At 38.2% G+C, this 19,935-nt stretch overlaps 1 protein-coding gene across 1 annotated transcript in view; it reads left to right on the top strand.

The window, feature by feature from the left end:
* EPHA6 (EPH receptor A6) overlaps positions 1 to 19,935 on the top strand; it is a 960,105-nt gene that overhangs the window by 917,966 nt on the left and 22,204 nt on the right. The window contains exon 15 of the mRNA XM_017889953.1: positions 12,817 to 12,966. Coding sequence (XP_017745442.1) covers positions 12,817 to 12,966 — 150 coding nt within the window. The remainder of the gene's footprint in view (positions 1 to 12,816; positions 12,967 to 19,935) is intronic.

The following is a 19,935-nucleotide window of genomic DNA, read 5'->3' as shown; positions in this document are numbered from 1 at the left end:
TGTAGTTCTGAGACTGTGCCTTTCATTTTACACCACTTTCCTAATTCATCCCATCAAGTAATCCTCCCAGCAAATAATCAATAAATTTACATTATAATCAAAGCACAATACTAAATACTGTGAAGTGCCGTTTAGTAAAAAGAAGAATAAAAGACCCTCCAAAACTTTTATAAACTTTCTGGGAAGACAGTACATTCACCTTTTAAAATTTCAAATAACAGTGCATAGAGGGTATATGATGCTAGTTGCAAAGTGAGTGAGGCAGACAGTAAGTGTTATAGGCAGGCATAAGAAGAACGATCACTTTGATCATAAACCAGTAAGGATCTGAAGGATCCATTGGTTTTAGAAATGAGAAAAGTTGAAAATACAGCATATTGTATTGGAATAATGGAATGAAGAATAAAGGTTTGTATAAATTTTCTCAACTATGAACCTGAGGATAAGTAAACTGTCTTCCATTTTTTAATCAATTTACCCCAGCTTTAAAACCTACCTAAAATATAATATGATTTGGCTATATGTTCCCACCCAAATCCACCTCCAACTGTTATCCCCACATGTCAAGGGAGGGACTTGGTGGGAGGTGATCAGATCATGGGAGCAGTTTCCCCAATGCTGTTCTCATGAGTTTGCATGACATCTGATGGTTTAAAAGTGTTTGGCAGTTTCTCTCTCTCCTGCTGCCATGTAAGATGTGCCTTGTTTTCTCTTCTCCTTCCGCCATGATTGTAAGTTTTCTGAGGTCTCCTCAGCCATGCAGAACTGTGAGTCAATTAAACCTCTTTTGGTTTTACCCAGTCTGAGGTAGTTCTTTATAGCAGAGTGAAAACGAACTAATGCAGAAAATTGGTGCCAAGAGTGGGGTACTGCTAATAAAGATACCTAAAAATGTGAAAGCAACTTGGGAACTGAATAATGGGCAGAGGTTGGAACACTTTGGAGGGCTCAGAAGGAGACAGGGTGAGGTGGGAAAGTTTGGAACTTCCTAGAGACTTGTTGAATGGTTTTGACCAAAATGCTGATAGTGATATGGACAATGAAGTCCAAGCTCAGGTGGTCTCAGATGGAGATGAGGAACTTACTGGGAATTGAAGCAAAGGTCACTCTTGCTATGCTTTAGCAAAGAGACTGCTGGCATTTTGCCCCTACCCTAGAAATCTGTGAAACTTTGAACTTGAGAGAGATGATTTAGGGTACCTGGAAGAAGACATTTCTAAGCAGCAAAGTATTAAAGATGTGACCTGGCTTTTTCTGAACACATACAGTTATATGTGTACACAAAGAGATGGTCTGAAATTAGAACTTATGTTTAAAAGGGAAGCAGAGTGTAAAAGTTTGGAAAATCTGAAGCATGACCACGTGGTGGAAAAGAAAATCCCATTTTCGGGAGAGAAATTCAAGCTACCAGCTGCAGAAATTTGCTTAAGTAAGGAGAAATCAAATGTTAATCACCAAGACAATGGGGAAAATGTCTCCAGGGCATTTCAGAGATCTTCATGGCAGTTCTTCCCATCACAGGTCTGGAGGCCTAGGAGTGAAAAGTGGTTTCATTGGCTGGGCCCAGGGCCCCACTGCTCTGTGCAGCCTGAGGACTTGGTGCCCCATGTCCCAGCTGTGCCAGCTCCAGTCATGGCTGAAAGAGGCCAAGGTACAGCTCAGGCCATTGCTTCAGAGGGTGCAAGCTCCAGGCCTTGGTGGCTTCCATGTGATATTGGGCCTGCAGGTGTGCAGAAGACAAGAATTGAGCTTCGGGAGCATCTACCTAGATTTCAGAGGATGTATGAAAATGCCTGGATGTCCAGGCAGAAGTCTGTTGCAGGAGCAGAGCCTTCATGGAGAACCTCTACTAGTGCAATATAGAGGGAAAACATGGAGTTGGAGCCCCCACACATAGTCCCCACTGTGGGGCACTGCCTGGTGGAACTGTGAGAAGAAGGACACTATCCTCAAGACCCCAGAGTGATAGATCCACCAACAGCTTGCACCATACACCTGGCCCCATGCAAGTCACACACAAAAAAAAAACCACAGGCACTCAACGCCAGCCTGTGAAAGCAGCCAATGGGGCTGTATCCAGCAGAGTCACAGGGGCAGAGCTGCCGAAGGCCTTGGGAGCCCACCTCTTGCGTCAATGTGGCCTAGATGTGAGACATGGAGTCAAAGGAGATTATTTTGGAGCTTTAAAATTTAATGACTGCCTTGCTGGGTTTCAGACTTGCATGGGGCCTGTGGCCCCCTTGTTTTGGCCAATTTATCCCATTTGGAACTGAAAGACTTACTCAATGCCTGTACCTCCATTATATCTTGGAAGTAACTAGCTTGTTTTTGATTTTACAGGCTCATAGGTGGAAGGGACTTGCTTGTCCCAGATGAGACTTTCGATTTGGACTTTTGAGTTAATGCTGGAATGAGTTATAACTTCGAGTGACTATTGGGAATGCAGAGTTGGTTTTGAAACATGAAAAGGTTATGAGATTTGGGAGGGGCCAGGGTAGATTGATATTGTTTGGCTCTGTGTCCCCACATGAATTTCATCTCAAATTGTAATCCCCATGTGTCAAGGGAAGGATTTGGTGGGAGGTGACTGGATCTTGGGGGCAGTCTCCCCCATGCTTCACTTCTTGTGATAGTGAGTTCTCATGAAATATGATGGTTTAAAAGTATTTGGCAGATGCTCCTTCACTCTCACTCTCTTCTGCCACCATCTAAGACATGCCTTGCTTCCCCTTCACCTTCTGCTATAATTGTTAAGTTTCCTGAGGCATTTTCAGCCATGTGGAACTGAGTGAATTCAACCCCTTTTGTTTATAAATTACCCAGTCTGAAGTAGTTCTTCATAGCAATGTGAAAACAGACTAATACAGAAAATATGAGCATTTTAATAATTCTTTCAGCCAAGTCTACCTTTAAAATAGATTTATTTGTATTAAACATATTTTAGTATTTCCAGCTCCAAGTACTTCCAGACATTTTTCCAAGTTCTTCTCTACCTTTGGGGGTGAACCCTTCAACCCCATCCTCTCCCTGGAGTGATGTTCTTCAGTCCTTCAGATAACTGTGCCCTCTCTCCTATTGAGTGTACTTCAGTTGAGTAGCTGACCCCAGACAGACTGCCTCTAAAGATGTCATTCTTCATCTTTTCTCTCCTCCTTGGATGATAGTCAGAGCTAACCTTTCTGACAATGGTAATTTAAGGTCACTGTTCCATTCTAAACCAATATATCACAAAACTACATGCAATAGCTGCAAAAGAAGACCTGCTGCTCAGATATGTTCCAAGCACTGTGGATCTGTCAGGAACAGTCTAACTTAATGTATAAAGTGCCTGTGGGCATAACAATGGCACAGGAAGCAACTGAGTTCTGCACTAACACTTTCTGTCTGTTTCCTTAGACAGAAGTGAAGGTTGTTCCTTCTGTCTTAATTCACTGGGGTGTTACATATATTAACAAATCATAGAATATTAGACCTTCATATGAACTACAAGATATCACAGTCCAGTTACCTCTGTTTACAGGAAAATCTGTAACTTGTCCAAGATCACAAAACAGCTTAGAGAAGAAAGAGAGCCAAGAAGCCAGGATTCAGCTCTACAGTTCTTTTGTCTCTCTACATTGCATGCTGTTTGTCTAAAGCAAGCACCCCAGGATTTATGAGAATCACCCTTGTGTATACTTTGGAGTGCTATACAAGTTTTCCATTCTTTTTGAATATTTGTTTTTAAGCAGAGTTTGCAAATACTACTAGTATAAATATAGATATACTTTATGCAATTTACTTTCCCTATGACAGGATCTAAATTTTTTCCTCAAATAAATATCATCCAACCATGGATAGAGATAGATGGTATATCAGTCAGTGATATGGTTTGACTGTGTCCCCACCCAAATTTCATCTTGAATTCCCATGTGTTGTAGGAGGGACCTGGTGGGAGGTGATTGAATCATGGGAGTAGGTCTTTCCCATGCTGTTCTTGTGATGGTGAATGGGTCTCACAAGATCTGATGGTTTTAAAAATGGGAGTTTCCCTTCACAAGCTCAATCTCTCTCTTTGCCTGCTGCCATCCATGTAAGGAATAACTTGCTCCTCCTTGCCTTCCACCATGATTGTGAGGCCTCCCCAGCCATGTGGAACCGTGAGTCCATTAAACCTTTCTTTTGTAAATTGCCCAGTCTCAGGTATGTCTTTATCAGCAGCAAGAAAATAGACTAATACAGTCAGGATTCTCCAGAGAAACAGAACCATTAGGAGATATACACACACACACACAATTATATGTGTGTATATATATACACATACATAATTATATGTATATGTATATAATTATGGGAATTCATTCACGTGATTATGGAGGCTGAAAAGTCCCAGGATATGCCATCTGCAAACTGGAGAACCAGGAAAGCTGATGATATAATTCAGTTTTAACCCAAAGGCCTAAGAAAGGGGCAGGAGCAGGGGAGAACTTGCATAGGTCCCAAAGTCCGAAGGTCTAAGTACCTAGAGCTCTGATGTTCAAGAGCGGAAGATGGATGTCCCAGCTCCAGAAGAGAGAGCAAACTCACCCTTCCTCTACCCTTTTGTTCTCTCTGGGCCCTCAGTAGATTGGATGATGCCTGTCCTCAAGGAAAGCTTCTGTACTTAATCTACTGATTCAAATGCTAATGTTTTCCTCCAGAAACACTCTCACAACCACACTAGAAATAATATTTTACCAGCTATCTGGTCATCCCTCAGGCTAGTCAAGTTGACACATAAAATTAATCATCACAGATGCTACGGAGATTAATCATTGCTTTATATTAGTATTATTCTCACAGTACAACCTGATAAGAAAGCAAAGTACCTACTCTTTAATGTTACACATCAAATTGATGCCACTGATATAAAAATGCTTTATAAAACTGTCAAATGTTATATATCTGAAGAGTTATATTTTCATTAAAGATTTAATGTATTAAATATCTCAATATTAACAATTGCCAATGGCCTGGAATAATTAATCTTTCACTCCCCTTTATGATTTATGTCGTGCATTTTTTAAAAGAAAACTCATTACTTTTGTGTTAATTTCCATAGTTCTTTACCATAAATGCTACAAATACGAAACTTTAAAAATCATTATTTAAAATGCACTGGGGAGGGTGGGCTGGGGTAGGTAGTCTTCCATACACTGGGTTTAAAAAAGGGAAAGAGAGAATACCTCAAGAGAGATGTTAGGAAGAGTACTGCTGTCCAGATAATAGTGGGAATGGTATTTTTAACTCATTTTAACATATGATCAGCTGTCCCCCTGGGTGTTTACCATACAGTATATTTTCAAAACCATAATAAGCAATCAGTTGTTTTGAAAAAATTGCCTGTACTGTCAGTAGTGTTTAAGTTATCTACACTCAGATACAATGGCAATTCTCATAATAAAGTACATATTTATTCTCCCACACTGCAGTAGCATTGTGTCCTACATTATCTACCTTATAGGATGAAATAGAAAATCTAATTTTACAGATGTCCCCCAGAATAGTGTTATTCACTTAATGATGTAGCACCTATGTTCTCACTGAAGGAGAATACTGAGAAATAGATGGCAATGAGTTATTTTCAGGAGCAATTTAAGAGGAAGCAGGTGAAAAGGATCCTAATTCTTCAGGGTTTGAATAGCATGATAAGCAGTGTTTTATTACAGGAACAACAAAAAATTAGTTTTCACCGAGCTGCTTATACATTTAAACAATGAATAAAATTGTAGTGTAGTTCTGAATATTCCAAATGAGGAGAGGAGGAAGAGAGTCTTTCCATAGTTAAGAATTTTTTTAGCAAGTAGAAAACAAAGCTGATGATTTAGCTATTCATGTTTATTTGAAATTGTTTCTCATCTGCCCCTATTCTCTATGAAAAATACACTGTAAAACAAATTTCAAAAGTAGATAATTGTGTATTTCATAATCGGATGGAAAGGTAGGGTTAGAGTTAGGGTGGGGGAGGGACAGGGCTGCAACACCAACAGGGCCAGGAAGATAATGGAAATAGGTCAAGTTTGTCTGATGAAAGACTTGGTGAGAGGGTGGAGCAGATGCTCTAGAGAGCCCACGCCCTGTCTAAAGACATTTAGTTTCAGTTTAAGAAACCAAAACAAAAATAACTTAGCCATGAAAAGCCTAAATTCAGGCCTTTTTCAACCTAAGGACCAATAGTTGGTGAGCTCTGGGTTCATGAAATATAAAACCCTGAGACCTCAGTGAACACCCTCATGAAGATCCTCAGCACACATAATGAAAACCTGGAACAAGGGATAAAAAATTCTTATATTAGATTTTTTAAAAGGTTAGTTTCATATATTTGTTACCTAAAACAACGTTGTTTACCATCGATTTCTGCAGTGCTTATCAGCTTATAAAAAGTGGTTATTAAGAACCAATATTTTAAAAATACTATGCCAAAAAAAGGTTCTTTTGCTTAGAGTAAGAGTGTTTTTAATCTGGCATCTGTGAATCTTGAGACATTGATACAAAATTGTATGCACATGCACAATCTCATGTGCATGCATGCATGTATGTACATACGTGACTGTGTCTACGTATGTATTTCAAGGACAAACGTTTCACAGCTTACCCAGTGTGCATGACCTCAGAAAGAGAATAGAAACACACAGGAAAAGCAAGCAATCCAGACACAATCCTTATCAGGCAGGTCAAGCTGCAGACAGAAGTCTGGCCTGCCAGCATTCAACCATAAATGATGTTATATGATGACAGAATTCTACCTGTGAAATACTAAGATAAATATAAATTTGTCTCCAGTCTCGGAAGGGCACTGGCAGGACAACAGCAGGAGTTTAAACATGGGACCAAACTCACTGGACCAAGACACACAGATTTTCTTGAACCGGGCAAGACAAGGTCTGAATTACTAGAACTGTTTCAGAGACTGTCCATCAGCAGAATTGACTTTGCACCTCTGACTCCTAAAAGCTGTTGTTTGAGAAGATCATCCCTGAGCCTGGGCATGGTAGGGTGAGTTCAGTGATTCCACATGAAGGAATTGAGATGCCGATGTGACCTGGAAGCCAAGTGAGTCCAAAAAAAGACAAATTTTTGATACATAATTAAGGAAACAGATAACATTTACTGAGTGTCCACGGGGTGCTGGCTGCTAAGAGGTGCTTTGTGTATACCATCTCATTTAATCCACTTAATAAATGATATCTAGAAGTCAAAATATGAGAAGTTTCTCTTTGTACTGTAAATGAATTCATTCCACTCTTAGCCCTCAGTCTTTCTTTAAGTAAAGACAGATATTATCTCCACATTTCAGAAAAGGATAAAACTTTCCAGAGTACCAAAGTTTCCCTAGATTTGTAAATCTCAATAAAGGAGGAATATACATGCCTCTCTGAAAGAGGCTGGGCACGTAATTTTAAAACATATGCACAATATAATACCATTTTGCACTATAAAATAATTTGTTGATTTGGGGAATACAAACTAGGAAGAGATGCGCAAGAGATGGATTTCTCTCTCAAGATCAGTGATCCTCAAGAGTAAGAAGACTATCCCCCTAGTTAGGGTTGTCTGTTATAACTAGTGAATGTGAGATCATGCTGTGACTTTTTGGGAAGCCATAGCGAATTAAGGCAGAAGACCCCAGAATGCTGACCTCTCCATCAAAGCTCCTGAAACAAGACCACCTCTGCCACACATAATCCCACCAACAAGAAATTATAATTTAAAGTCATCCTCCAGTAAGCATATTAATGCCTTCTTTGTCTGACATCAGTAAGACTCCATATAATAAGCTTTCCAAATAACCAATGGTTACCCATTAAGAGTTAAAAAATAAAAAGGAAGAAAAAGTCAATATCTTGGTTACAAACCTTTCCAGTATACATTATTCATGCTGTTGCCTTCTTAAACAAAGTGTTTAAGTTACTTTACCTCTTGCTTACCACTCATGATCACCACTGTAACCATGAATTATCGGCCAGGGATGTAACCTGAAGTGTGCTTGCTTCCTTTTCTGTCTGTCATCAGGCTGTCTGCTCACACGGTCTTGGTACCAGCTCATATGGCCTATCTCTTTGCAATTTAATGGGAGCTGAGAAATTCTAGGCAAATGTCAAAACTCATTATAGTTTACTATTTTATGGTCATTAATTCAAATCCCTTCATTTTGCAGTTCTGAAATCTAAGACTCTAGAGATTACGCTTTGCCTAAGGTCACACAATGAGCCATAGTAAAGTTGCGTCTTACAATTTGTATTTCAGGAAGAAAAACATTGTTTAGTTAAAATTGCTCTTAAGGATTTTTTAAAGTATTCTTTAGTATAATATATACTCATTAATTGAGTACTATAGAGATAGATTGAGAACATAAGAAAAGTCTACAGACAGATTACTGTCTATTCAAACCCTTTACCTTCAAGATAACCATCAAATCCAGTAAATGAGAAATGGAGAGAGACATTTTAAGTGTTCTTGCTTCTCTACGGAATTTTTCCATTTGGTTCCAGTATTAAGCCTCTGTATCCTTACTACATTTCAATTGATTGGTCTCTCCTCTGAAGATTAGAGGCTTATGTAGTAATACTCAGATGTTAAATGCACCTATAATGCAACTCCACTCTGGGGATGCAGGGCAGACAGAGATATACAAATATACAGTACTCCTTGTTTCCTCACCTACACTTTTTCAGCTACAACTGACTACCTACTTGTTAGACAACAATCTCTGAATATGACCTGGAAAACAGAAAAAACACAAAAGGTTTACTAATAAACATTTCAGTACCCCTCCAGTTTACTTATTTTCTGTTTTTCTTTTGTTCCCTAAGTTATTAAGCTTGCTCTGTAAGAGAAGTATTAGTAAATGAGAAGTCATTTGAGTTACATTCAGTCATTTTGATTAGCATCTTTGGTAACTTTTTTCTCTCTCATAAACATATGGTAAAGCAACATGTAATGTTCCAATAAGTGTGATTTCAAATCTAAAGTACTATTTGTTCATTCCTGAAACCTGAAGCAAACATCTGGTGGTTAATGCTTTGAGAAAAAAAGTACCTTAGTGCATTACCTCTGTGTATGATTCAATATCATGGGCAAAAATATGTAGATGAGATCAAGCCACGAAAGTTTAAGTTGATCCATTCGATTAAAAGGAAAAGAAAAAACCCAGGTGCTTCTGTGTTTCCTCTAACATAAGGAACGGAGACTATGCAGTAGCCTTAAGGGCTTCTTCCTTTCTGCCTCATCTTGCAATTAGATATAAACTGTATCCAGTATACATCCTCCCATTGGAACAAAAGGTGTGACTGCTTTCCTATCCCTATTCCATGTATGCTCAGAATTATTCTAGTTTATGCATACCATTGGGTTCATATTATCATGCATTTTGTTAATTAGAATTCTATTTCCTACATTAAACTTATGTCCAATTTTTTCATGTTTTATTTTAAGATGTATTCCAGTTCATACTTTCCATTTAAAGGCAATAGTTGTTGGCCGAGTGTGGTGGCCTATAATCCCAGCACTTTGGGAGGCCAAGGCACGTGGATCACTTGAGGTCAGGAGTTCAACATGGACCATAACCATGCTGGTCAGCCTGGTCAACATGGTGAAACTCTGTCTCTACTAAAAACACAAAAAAATTATCTGGGCATGGTGGCAGGTGCCTGTAATCCCAGCTACTCGGGAGGCTGAGGCAGGAGAATTTCTTGAACCCGGGAGGCAGAAGTTGCTGTGGGCCAAGATCATGCCTTTGCACTTCAGCCTGGGCAAGAACAGTGAAACTCCATCTCAAAATAAATAAATAAATAATTTTAAAAGGCAACAGTTGAAATAAAATTTTAAATAAAGATGCACTGTGCATTTTGTAATGTTGTTCATTTTAACAAAGTATTTTGAAAAAAAGTTTTTTTATAGTGGTAGAGTATTAGTCTGCTAGGGCTGCCGTAACAAAACACCACAGACCAGGTGGCTTAAACAACAGGAATTTATTTCTCACAGTTCTAGAGACTGGAAGTCCAAGATCAAGGAGCTGACAAGCTTGGCTTCTCGGAAGGCCCCACTCTTCGGCTTACAGATGGCTTCTTCTTGAGAATGGCCTTAAATGGCCTTTTCTCTGTGCCTGCATGCCTCTGATACCTTTTCATCTTCTTATAAGGAAAGGACACAGTCATATTAGATGAGGGCCATACCTTATAAATTTATTTGACCTTGATTACTTCTTTAAAGACCCTATCTCCAAATATAGTTGCAGTGGGGGTTTGGGCTTCAATGTATGAATTTTAGGGGAACAGAATTCAGTTCATAACAGGGAGCAATGCCATTAATCAAATATTCTGTAATATCTTCCCCTTGAAGAAAAAAGTCTTATGAAGGAAAGTGATAAAGTTTTCATTTATATGTGATCAAATTATTCAAAATATAAATTTATATGTGAATAATTTATATGAAGTATCATTTATAAGTGAATGAGTGAATGAACATAAAATAACCATTGACTTGCTTTTTGGCCTATCTTAATAGAACCCACAAAGATTTAGCAAAGAAACAGCCAGACAGGCTAGCAATTCACACTTTTACATATTGTTTTCTGGAACAAAGGAAAAGATCCAGCATGAGAAATGCCAGATGGGACTGCTGCCCTTGTATGCGTTCTTGAGTCAAATTGACAAATTTGGTCTTTATTTTCTGGAAATGTGGCTTCCATATTGGAAACAAACCTGAATCTTACTCAAATAGTTTCAATATGCAGAGCCACAAGACTGAGGCACTTTAGTCACAAACATACAATAAAACAAGAATACTGTAGTATTGGTGCACAAATACAAGTAGAGGTATCCTTACCCCCTTGTGAAGATCACACCCGGTTTTTAGAACATGACTTTATGTTCGGTTGGGTCATTTGCAGTGTTCTCATTCCTGAATGCTTTTAGTACTTTGGATTAGGGTAGATAGATTTAGCAAATAAAAGTGCCCAGTTAAGTTTGAATTACAGATAAACAATGATTTGGGGTGTTTTTTAAGTTTAAACATGTCTCATATAATATTTGGGATGTACTTATACCAAAAAATTCCCATGTGGAACATACTTATAATGAAAAATTATTTGTTATTTGTCTGAAATACAAATTTAACCACGAGTCCCTTATTTTATCTGGCTACCCTACTTTGGGTTCAAGAATGAATGTTCTCCCCTTGCAACTCCCTGACCCACAACACTCTTAAGCTACTGTCACCAACTTTGTAAATTTAATTTCCTAGTCTTAATTTGGTGCTGCCTTTAACCTTTGCCCCAACGCATGAAAACCTCAGGCTTCAGGCTTCCTTCTATTGGGCTGCTTTGATATGTGGTTACAGAATCCCTGTGCTTAAGTATTACACCTTTACATCATATGATAGCATTAGTATACATAAGGTACCGAATAATACTGTGAGAAATTTCTAAACCTTGAAATTTCTAAACCTGGTCTCAGTTTGCTCACTTGTAAAATCAGGGGATTGGATTCAAGGTGTTTTCCCCAAGGTTTCTTCTAACAATTCCATGTTACTAGTCTTTGAAATGAGGGTTCCATTAATGCTCTCCTGTGCCTTGTGAAACCTAAATTGTACCCATTTTGGATTAATCCCTTTTTTCCGAGTAAGTAGTGTTTACTAAATATTACTAAATAAGGAATGTTTAGATCACTCAATTAGTAGTTTCACCTTTAAAGATATTTAACCTAAATTCCTTAAGGGCCAAAGAACACACTTTTATTTCTTTCCACCCCTACTTGCACCAGGCTTTGCACACAGTGGGTGATCAGATTATGTGATCATGATCATGGACAATGTTGAAACAATCCCTTTGTGGTGGGCTCTGACAGTCAAAAATAATTTTTGTTATGAACCTAAGCCATCTCCATGGTTTAAGACAGCAATCTGGGAGCTGCTCATTGTTCTCTTCCGCCATCTAGTGGCGCTAGGGCTGCTTTCGTCCCCTCAACTCGCAGTTTGGAGCTGCAGGAATTTTAAAGATTGTAAATCAAATGGATGATTTGTTTTATTCTTGTCATTACAGTAAAAAAGGATTTATAGAGTGTTTCAAGATATAAAATGTAATAAATATTAATAAAATTTAAGTGTAACACAGTGGCAGACTTTAATTCTTGAACCTTTAGATTAAATTCATGCAATTTAATTCCTTTAATGTTAAAATGTTAAGTTGAAATTGAAGAATAAAATATAAGCTGTATTAAAGTTTTGAAAGAAAGATGATCCTTTCAAGGTGCGCTTATATACTAGTTAAGAATGTTTTCATATAAAATAAATGTAATCATAGCAGATGTAAAGGAAAGAAAGGGAACGAAATAAAATTCTGATAAGTATTGAATTGGTAGAGAATGTTTCCGTTCTGTATTTAAGCACTTGTCTTCAATTAAGTTAGAGATTATTCTCATTATTATTTATAAATGCAATACAATGTTTAATGAGTGTTGAATATTTAGTTTTAATGTCCTATAATCTGGAACTTTCTTCAAATGGCATTATAGAGGGGTTAATTGTGTGAATCTAAAGTAAAAATAAATTTCTCTAATGAATGAAATAAAATATTTCTGAAGTGTGACTTATTTCCCATTAAAGCTATTTTTACTGAATAATTATAGGAAATATTTCTGACATTTTAACATTATTCTGGCTTTCTTTTGGTTTTAATTTAAAATGCCAGTGCTATTATGAAGTATTTAGATCTTTCTAATAAAAAATATTTAATTGGAATACCATTTTGTTTTTAATACATTGATAAGCCAGCTAAGAAATCTCCAATTTGTTTTCCAGGGTGGAAAAATCCCCATCAGGTGGACAGCCCCAGAAGCCATCGCCTACAGAAAATTCTCCTCAGCAAGTGATGCATGGAGCTATGGCATTGTCATGTGGGAGGTCATGTCCTATGGAGAGAGACCTTATTGGGAAATGTCTAACCAAGATGTAAGTGCTGCCAATAGTTAAACTGCCATTTTGTGAATGTAAACACATTAGCTTGAGGGGGAAATATACCTTTTGTCCTCACTCAGATTGGCCTTTAACTTCCTGAGAGCTGCTCATGATCTGTGGCTGAGTTTGAGAAGCTGAGTAACCTTTCACTCTGAAATGTATTTGGTGTCCTCAGGGACAGCCGCCAGGCTGTGCCATGTGAGTGCCTGATCCACATGTTACATCTGAGATTTCCACGCTTGTTCTAATGATGTTTGACTGTGTTTATGCAATAGCCTTGACCTACACGTGAGAGAAAAGAAAGAGTAATGTTTACTTTTCATTTCTTCCTTAGGACATTTCAATGCACCACTGTAAAGAGCAAATTAATTTAGACTAGATATGACTTAGAGGGAAAAAAGTGAATGCTTTCAGGCAATGCATTGTCAATATATGCCATCTAGTACGGTTCTTTTGAGATACATGACCCCTGTTGCAAATTGTTTTGTTTCTATTTTATCTATAAAACTACCTTGGTGGTTGATACTATAATATTATAGAACAGGAGAATTCACACATTTAACCCCTGTGACCTATCCACAGCGATAGAGATAGTATTCAAAAGATACAGGTACTCTGACAAATGCATGTAAATGTACTGTCAGAGCTGACATTATATTTTAAGTTCTCACTTTCTCATCTCAAAATTCAGGCTTCGTCTACTCACCTGCTCTTCTCAAAGTATGTGATGGTTTCTGATACAATGGTAATGAGAAATCACCTCTAATGTGATTCTGAATGTTCATAGGTGAAAACAAAGACTATGTAACTATAGATAATCCCTAAACACTATCGCCACATCTCATTTGCCAGTTTTAACACAACTTAAGCAACCCACACACACCTCCACACCTCACACCGTCCAATCTCAAATTGTCCAAGTATCTTAAGGACTTAATTACAGAGAAAATGTATCCTTTTCTAATGTCAGGCATAGATGAGATTGGATTTTGGTTGGCTGGCGATGGCTAGTGTTTCTCCCTGCCATATGGTACTGCTTTTGAAACTGACTCCTTAGTACTGTGGGTGTCTACTGACTCTGTGGAAAATGCTAAGTCCAGAAGCCAACACAGCAGCAGGTTTGAGGCCAAACACACTGCTCAGTCCTTGTTCTCCAAAGCACATCAAACTGCAAAGCCAGTGTGGCTGGGCCCTGCAGAGCATTTGCCCTTAAGGACAAAGTGCACCGTAACCAGGAACCTTTGCTCCACGCCCCCAACACTTAGACTTTTTGGATCTGCGTCATTTGCCTACAGTCTACTATTCATCAGGGAATCTTATTTGAAGAAGCCCTTTGCTCTTCCCTTTGCTCTTCAAAGCCACTGGGCTTTGTTTGGGGCTGTTCCTGACTGCTTTTCCAGTTTTTCCTAAAACTGAATTCCAGAGGCATAAACTTGTTCCTTCACTTTCAAAAGGAACCCATGTTTTGGGATTTTGTTGGTTTGTTTTGTTTTGTTTTTAATCAGTTACCTTAGGTAGTAAAAGCCCTGGTTTCAGTCACCATAGTTCCTCTTCTGCCCGAAACTCAAGATAATGCTTGCTTGCTTGTCCTATTTTAACACAACTAAAATAGGCCATTCAAGCAAATGCCCAGAATAAAAAGTCCTCCTACAGATGAGTTACAGTCTTCAATGCACAGAAGAGGCTGCACCTCAAGTAACCTCCCTAACTGGTATTCTGTTTAGTTATTGTCTTAACCAGTTCCCAGAAGACTTAAAAATTTTTAAATTTCTAATTCAGAGGGCCCCAAACTTTACTAATATACTGGTATCAGTAAGAAGTTCTTGAGCATCCATAGATGGCATATGTTTATTTATTTGCAGATTACATACAAGTACTACTGTACTAATATATTCATTTAAAACTATTTAGTGAATGCCTTCTCTATTCTAGGAACTAGGCTTTCACCAGAGAACAAACACTATATATGGAAGGGACTGTAAAGATTATCTAGTCCAATCCCTTTATTGGTCATGAAACTGAGGCATAGAGAAGTGACATATTTCCTTAAAATCTCATAGTGGTGACTTATTAATGCTCTTAGAAAATAATTCCAATAAACTTCTAGAATAGGCCATGGGCAAGGAGAAGAGGAATAATTGTATCTTTCATGTTGGTTTTGTTTACAGTCCATGTAGCTCCTCACACAGGGCCAGTGGTTTCTTGCCCTCATGGAGCTTACTTTCTAATGGGAGGGAGACAGACTATAAACAAAATCAATAGGAGACATAGTATATAACATGACAATCACTGCTATGGGGGAAAAAAGCAAGAGAAGAGAATAAGAATTGGGGTGTTGATTTAAATATATATATATTGTAAAATGTATTCATAAAAGTCATTGTTTATGGTCATAAAGGTCATAATCATTCTTATTAGACATTCATAAACATTCTTATAACAGGAGGATACAAATAAATATAAAGAGCAGTGCTATGATTTTTCCTGCCCCCCAGATTTTTATTTTCTTTTCTTTTCTTTTTTTTTTTTTTAAGACAGAGTCTTACTTTGTTGCCCAGGCTGGAGTGCAGTGGTGCAATCTCGGCTCACTGCAAGCTCCGCCTCCCATGTTCACGCCATTCTCCTGCCTCAGCCTCCGAAGTAGGTGGGACTACAGGCGCCGCCACCACGCTCGGCTAATTTTTGTGTGTGTTCTTGGTAGAAACAGGGTTTCACCATGTTGGCCAGGAGGGTCTCGATCTCTTGATCTCATGATCCGTCCACCTCGGCCTCCCAAAGTGCTGGGATTACAGGCGTGAGCCACCGCGCCCAGCCCCTGTCCCCCAGATTATGGCACCACCCATTTAGTAACCATGGTCACGGTTATGTGAACTATAACTCAACCATGAAAGACACTTAACTTTAAAAGTGCCTCACTTTCAATAAATACAAGAAAGGGGTTACATGATTTTTAATGTCCACTTTAACAGTAACATGCTATGATTTTATAATCTCTGAAGAAATCATTGTTATATTTTTCTCAGCAAATGGAATAAGGAATGATTCATAATATTCTTTTCTGATGTTTAGGACTTTCCTGAATCTCTGCAGAGGTGCCAAGAATTAGATAGGATGTCCACAAAACAGAAGGACAAATGAAGATGCCAGACCACAAGACAGATTTTTTAGGAGAGCAGCTTTTGCCCGAATGTGTAGTTTTCAACATAGACCACCATGTAAATTGCTCTTAATAATTGTAGCCTAAAGTAGTCCAAACCTTGTTGTCCCCCCTTCCTTTCCTGGATCTTGCCCAAAAGTTTGCCCAGCCATTCTGGCCATGTATATTGGTGATCTGTGTCCAAGATGACCGTTTAGAGAGTGATTTTTGTCTATTAAACCTCATTTGGCCACAGAGGCTCTATCTGGAACTGGGAGAAGATGCTGCAGCCAGGAATAGAGTTCCAACATTAAGCTCATTCTCATTCGTTCAGGATTGCCAGTGCTCACAGCACAAGACTGAACTCTTCCTCCACCCAGAGCGTGGTGGTTTTTCCACCAGGTAGCGTTTAAGCTGTTGTATTGTCATGGTCTTGACGTGCATTACCAAAGAATATCCAAGCAAGAATCTGGGAAAGGGAGAAAAAAGAGGATGGAGGCCTGGGGGGTGAAAAAAAGAAACCCAAACCTTGAGGTCCTCACATCAATCCAAGACTACAGGAAAATAGTAAGAGCTAAAATCTTTTATGTATCTTGTGAATATTTTTTTGCTGCTGCAGTAAAGAGAGTTGAAATTCTGTTTAGCTTCACATATTGGAAGTCAGCATAACTGTGACAGATCCTGTAACCAGGATTTTGTTTGGAAGCAGAAATAGCTTAATCAAAAACTTCCCAGCTGCTCTCTCCAAATACTGGCTATTCCCTATCTGTCCTGCATTTCTCATTTATTTGATCAAAATATGGTATTATGTTTGACTTTTTCCAAGCAAGGCCTACTTTAAATGAAAATGTGATAGACAATACAAATTTGACTATGTTCTGTGAGAATATTTTATATTCTTACGACAATTTAGTGAGTTTAACAAAGCTATTCATACAGATCAAATGGAATATTACCATGCTTTATGATTTTAAATTAGTTTAAGAAATTTCAGATTGTTTTTATGAGTTTCTCCGTTCTGCAGACTATTGTATATTTTATTACAATGAGCAATTCTGAGTCTGCAGAATCCGTTTTAGTGAATAATATAATGAGTTTCCCAAAGGTCAGTGGTATTATACTTTAGGGAAAGGAAATAAGAAAAAAAGAGTACACAGAACTAGTCCATAAAAGACCTAACAAAATATAACAGCAGTTGCCATCTGCTTAGCCATTCAGCAATTACTTACTAAGCATGCGCCAGTCATTAGACCAAATGTGCATGTGGGTAGGGATGGGTAATTAGAAAATCCAGTTCTCGGTAGGTCAAGTATAGTAGCTCACACATATAATCAATGCTTTGGTAGGCTGAGGTGGGAAGATCACTTCCCAGGAGTTCCAGACCAGTGCGGGAAACATAGCGAGACCCTGTCTCTAAAAATGTAGAAAAAATTAGCTGGGTGTGGTGGCGCACACCTACTGTCATAGCTACTCAGAAGGCTTGAGCCCAGGAGTTCTAGGTGACAGTGAGCCATGATGTGCCACTGTACTCCAGCCTGGTGACAGAGTGAAGTCCCGTATCTTAAAAAAAAAAAGAGAGAGAGAGAGAGAGAGAGAAAAAGAAAATGCAGTTTTCACTCTCAAAGAACCCACTATGTAGGTAAAGAGATAAAATTCTGGTATTTTTAAGTCTATCCCCACCACCAAATAGAATGTAGACTCATTAAGGATAGATTCTGTGCCTTCTACTTTTTTTTTTTTTAATGGAAACAATACTGTGTGAAAATACAGTTATTGTTTGATACATTATATATGCCAAGAAAGCATAGCATGCAGACTGTTTTTCAGGGTTCTTTTGATTATAAATGAAAGAAACCTAACCCAAAGTAACATAAGCAAAAATTAGGAAATTTTTTCATCATGAAACTAAGAAGGTGGTCCAGCATTGCTCAATCCAGAGAGAGGCTCATGCAGGATTTTTAGTGCGTCGCTAGGGGCATTGACTTCATTCTCTCCTACTGCTAAGTTCTTCGCTGTCTGCTTCTTTACACTCCAGGGCTCAGTATTCTGGCTTTGCAACCCCAGCAAAATGAGACCTTCTTTCTGTGAAAATTCATACACCAATCCCAGAGGAGACTCTGGCTGGCTTTGTTAGGACCTTGCCCAACACTAAAACAAAACCATGCCAGGGAAATGGATACTATGATTGCCCCAGCTAGGTTTATATGCCAGTCTGTGCATTCATAGGTAGTCGGAGCACTGTAACTGGCAGTTTCCCCATAATTACCTCGAGTGAGGGAGGAATTCCCCAAAGCAATGCAGTTGTGCTGTCAGAAGGTGCATATTACTTTTTTGATACACATCATTTTCAAGAGCAACTTTATTTACTTCAGTATCAAGTGACAGCAAAATATTAACATTGTGAATCACTATATTCTAATGAGGCAGCAGATTATATTGAAAAGACCAGTCGGGCTTTAGAACAAGATCTCTCAACCTTAGCACTATTAACATTTGGGGCCAGATAATTCTTTGCAGATAAATATGTTACATGCTTTGCAGCACATTTAGCAGCATACTCAGCCACTAAGAAGCAGGTGCCAGTAAAACCCTCCCAAGCTGTGACAACAAAAAATGTCCCAGATGTTGTCCAGTCATCAACATAAGATGGAGGGAAAAATCACCCCCAGTTAAGAGCCACTGCTTTCTAGCTAGAAAGATCTGGGTTCAAATCCCAGATCCACAATTCACTAGCCATATAATCTTAGGCAAGTTGTTAAAGCTTTCTGAGATACTGGGTATAATGAGTTTCAAAATGCCCAGCTCTGGAATTTGAGAGAATTAGACATAATATGTGTAAAGTATCTGGTACATAGGTGTTTAATCAATGGTAATAATAGCTTACATTTTCTGGACGTACTATGAGCCAAGTATTTTATATTATTAGCTCATTTAATTTTCAAGATTTTTCTCTGATGTAGGTAACCATTATTAATCCCATTTCTAGATAAGATAACTGAGGCTTAGAGAGTACAAGTGGCTTACCCATGGTTACATAGCTGGTTAGTGATAACACAAAAGTTCAGGCCCCCTGCTTACTCCAAAATGCATGCTTTTACCCATTAAGCTCTATTGTGGAAGTCTAATTTTCAAAGGAGTCTTCATATCACAGTTCTACAAAATGAGATCAAAGCACATTTAATGATGCTTGCTACTCTATCACAAGGGTAGTATTTTTATTGTTTCCTATTAGCAAAAGAATGTGGATTGACTACCAGTTGTTTGGAAATATAAATATTTTCCACAGGATTTTTGTCTTGATGTTAAAATGTATAAAGTGTACCATACTACTATTGTATTTCTTAAAAATATTTAAGGCAGTAGCTTAAAATCAAATTTTAAAGATTGACATATTTAGCCTATTACCAGAAACATTTCACAAGTACCTTGAAAGTGTGTAGTCCCTTGCTGTTTTCCAGCATATGAAGATTTTTTCTTTTTTATAAGGTATTTCAGGGTAATGTTTTATGTTATTTTCATCCAAGTTCAAAATAATTATTATTTACTACATAATGGAAGTGCACTGTAATGCTGGAGTTACACATGCTCCAAAGATGATACCAAGGGCACTGCGGTTCTTCCCTCCAACACTTACACCACGTAATGTACTTAACAGAAGAAAATGGAAGCAAAACAGGAACAGCAGGCAACATTAAATAACCAAATCCCCACAGAGCTCATATGTAGAGAAAAAAGTAGCGACACTTAAATGAGAGGTGACTTAGCTCAAGCTAATGACCTAAATGTAAGATTGGAGTCTTGGGTTTTGTTTTGTTTTGTTTCTTTCC

This window comes from Rhinopithecus bieti, unplaced genomic scaffold (genome assembly GCF_001698545.2).
Source record: "Rhinopithecus bieti isolate Rb0 unplaced genomic scaffold, ASM169854v2 scaffold_18644, whole genome shotgun sequence".
Classification (NCBI taxonomy): domain Eukaryota; kingdom Metazoa; phylum Chordata; class Mammalia; order Primates; family Cercopithecidae; genus Rhinopithecus; species Rhinopithecus bieti.
Note: the sequence above shows the minus strand (reverse complement) of the source record. Positions and strands in the feature narration are given on the sequence as shown.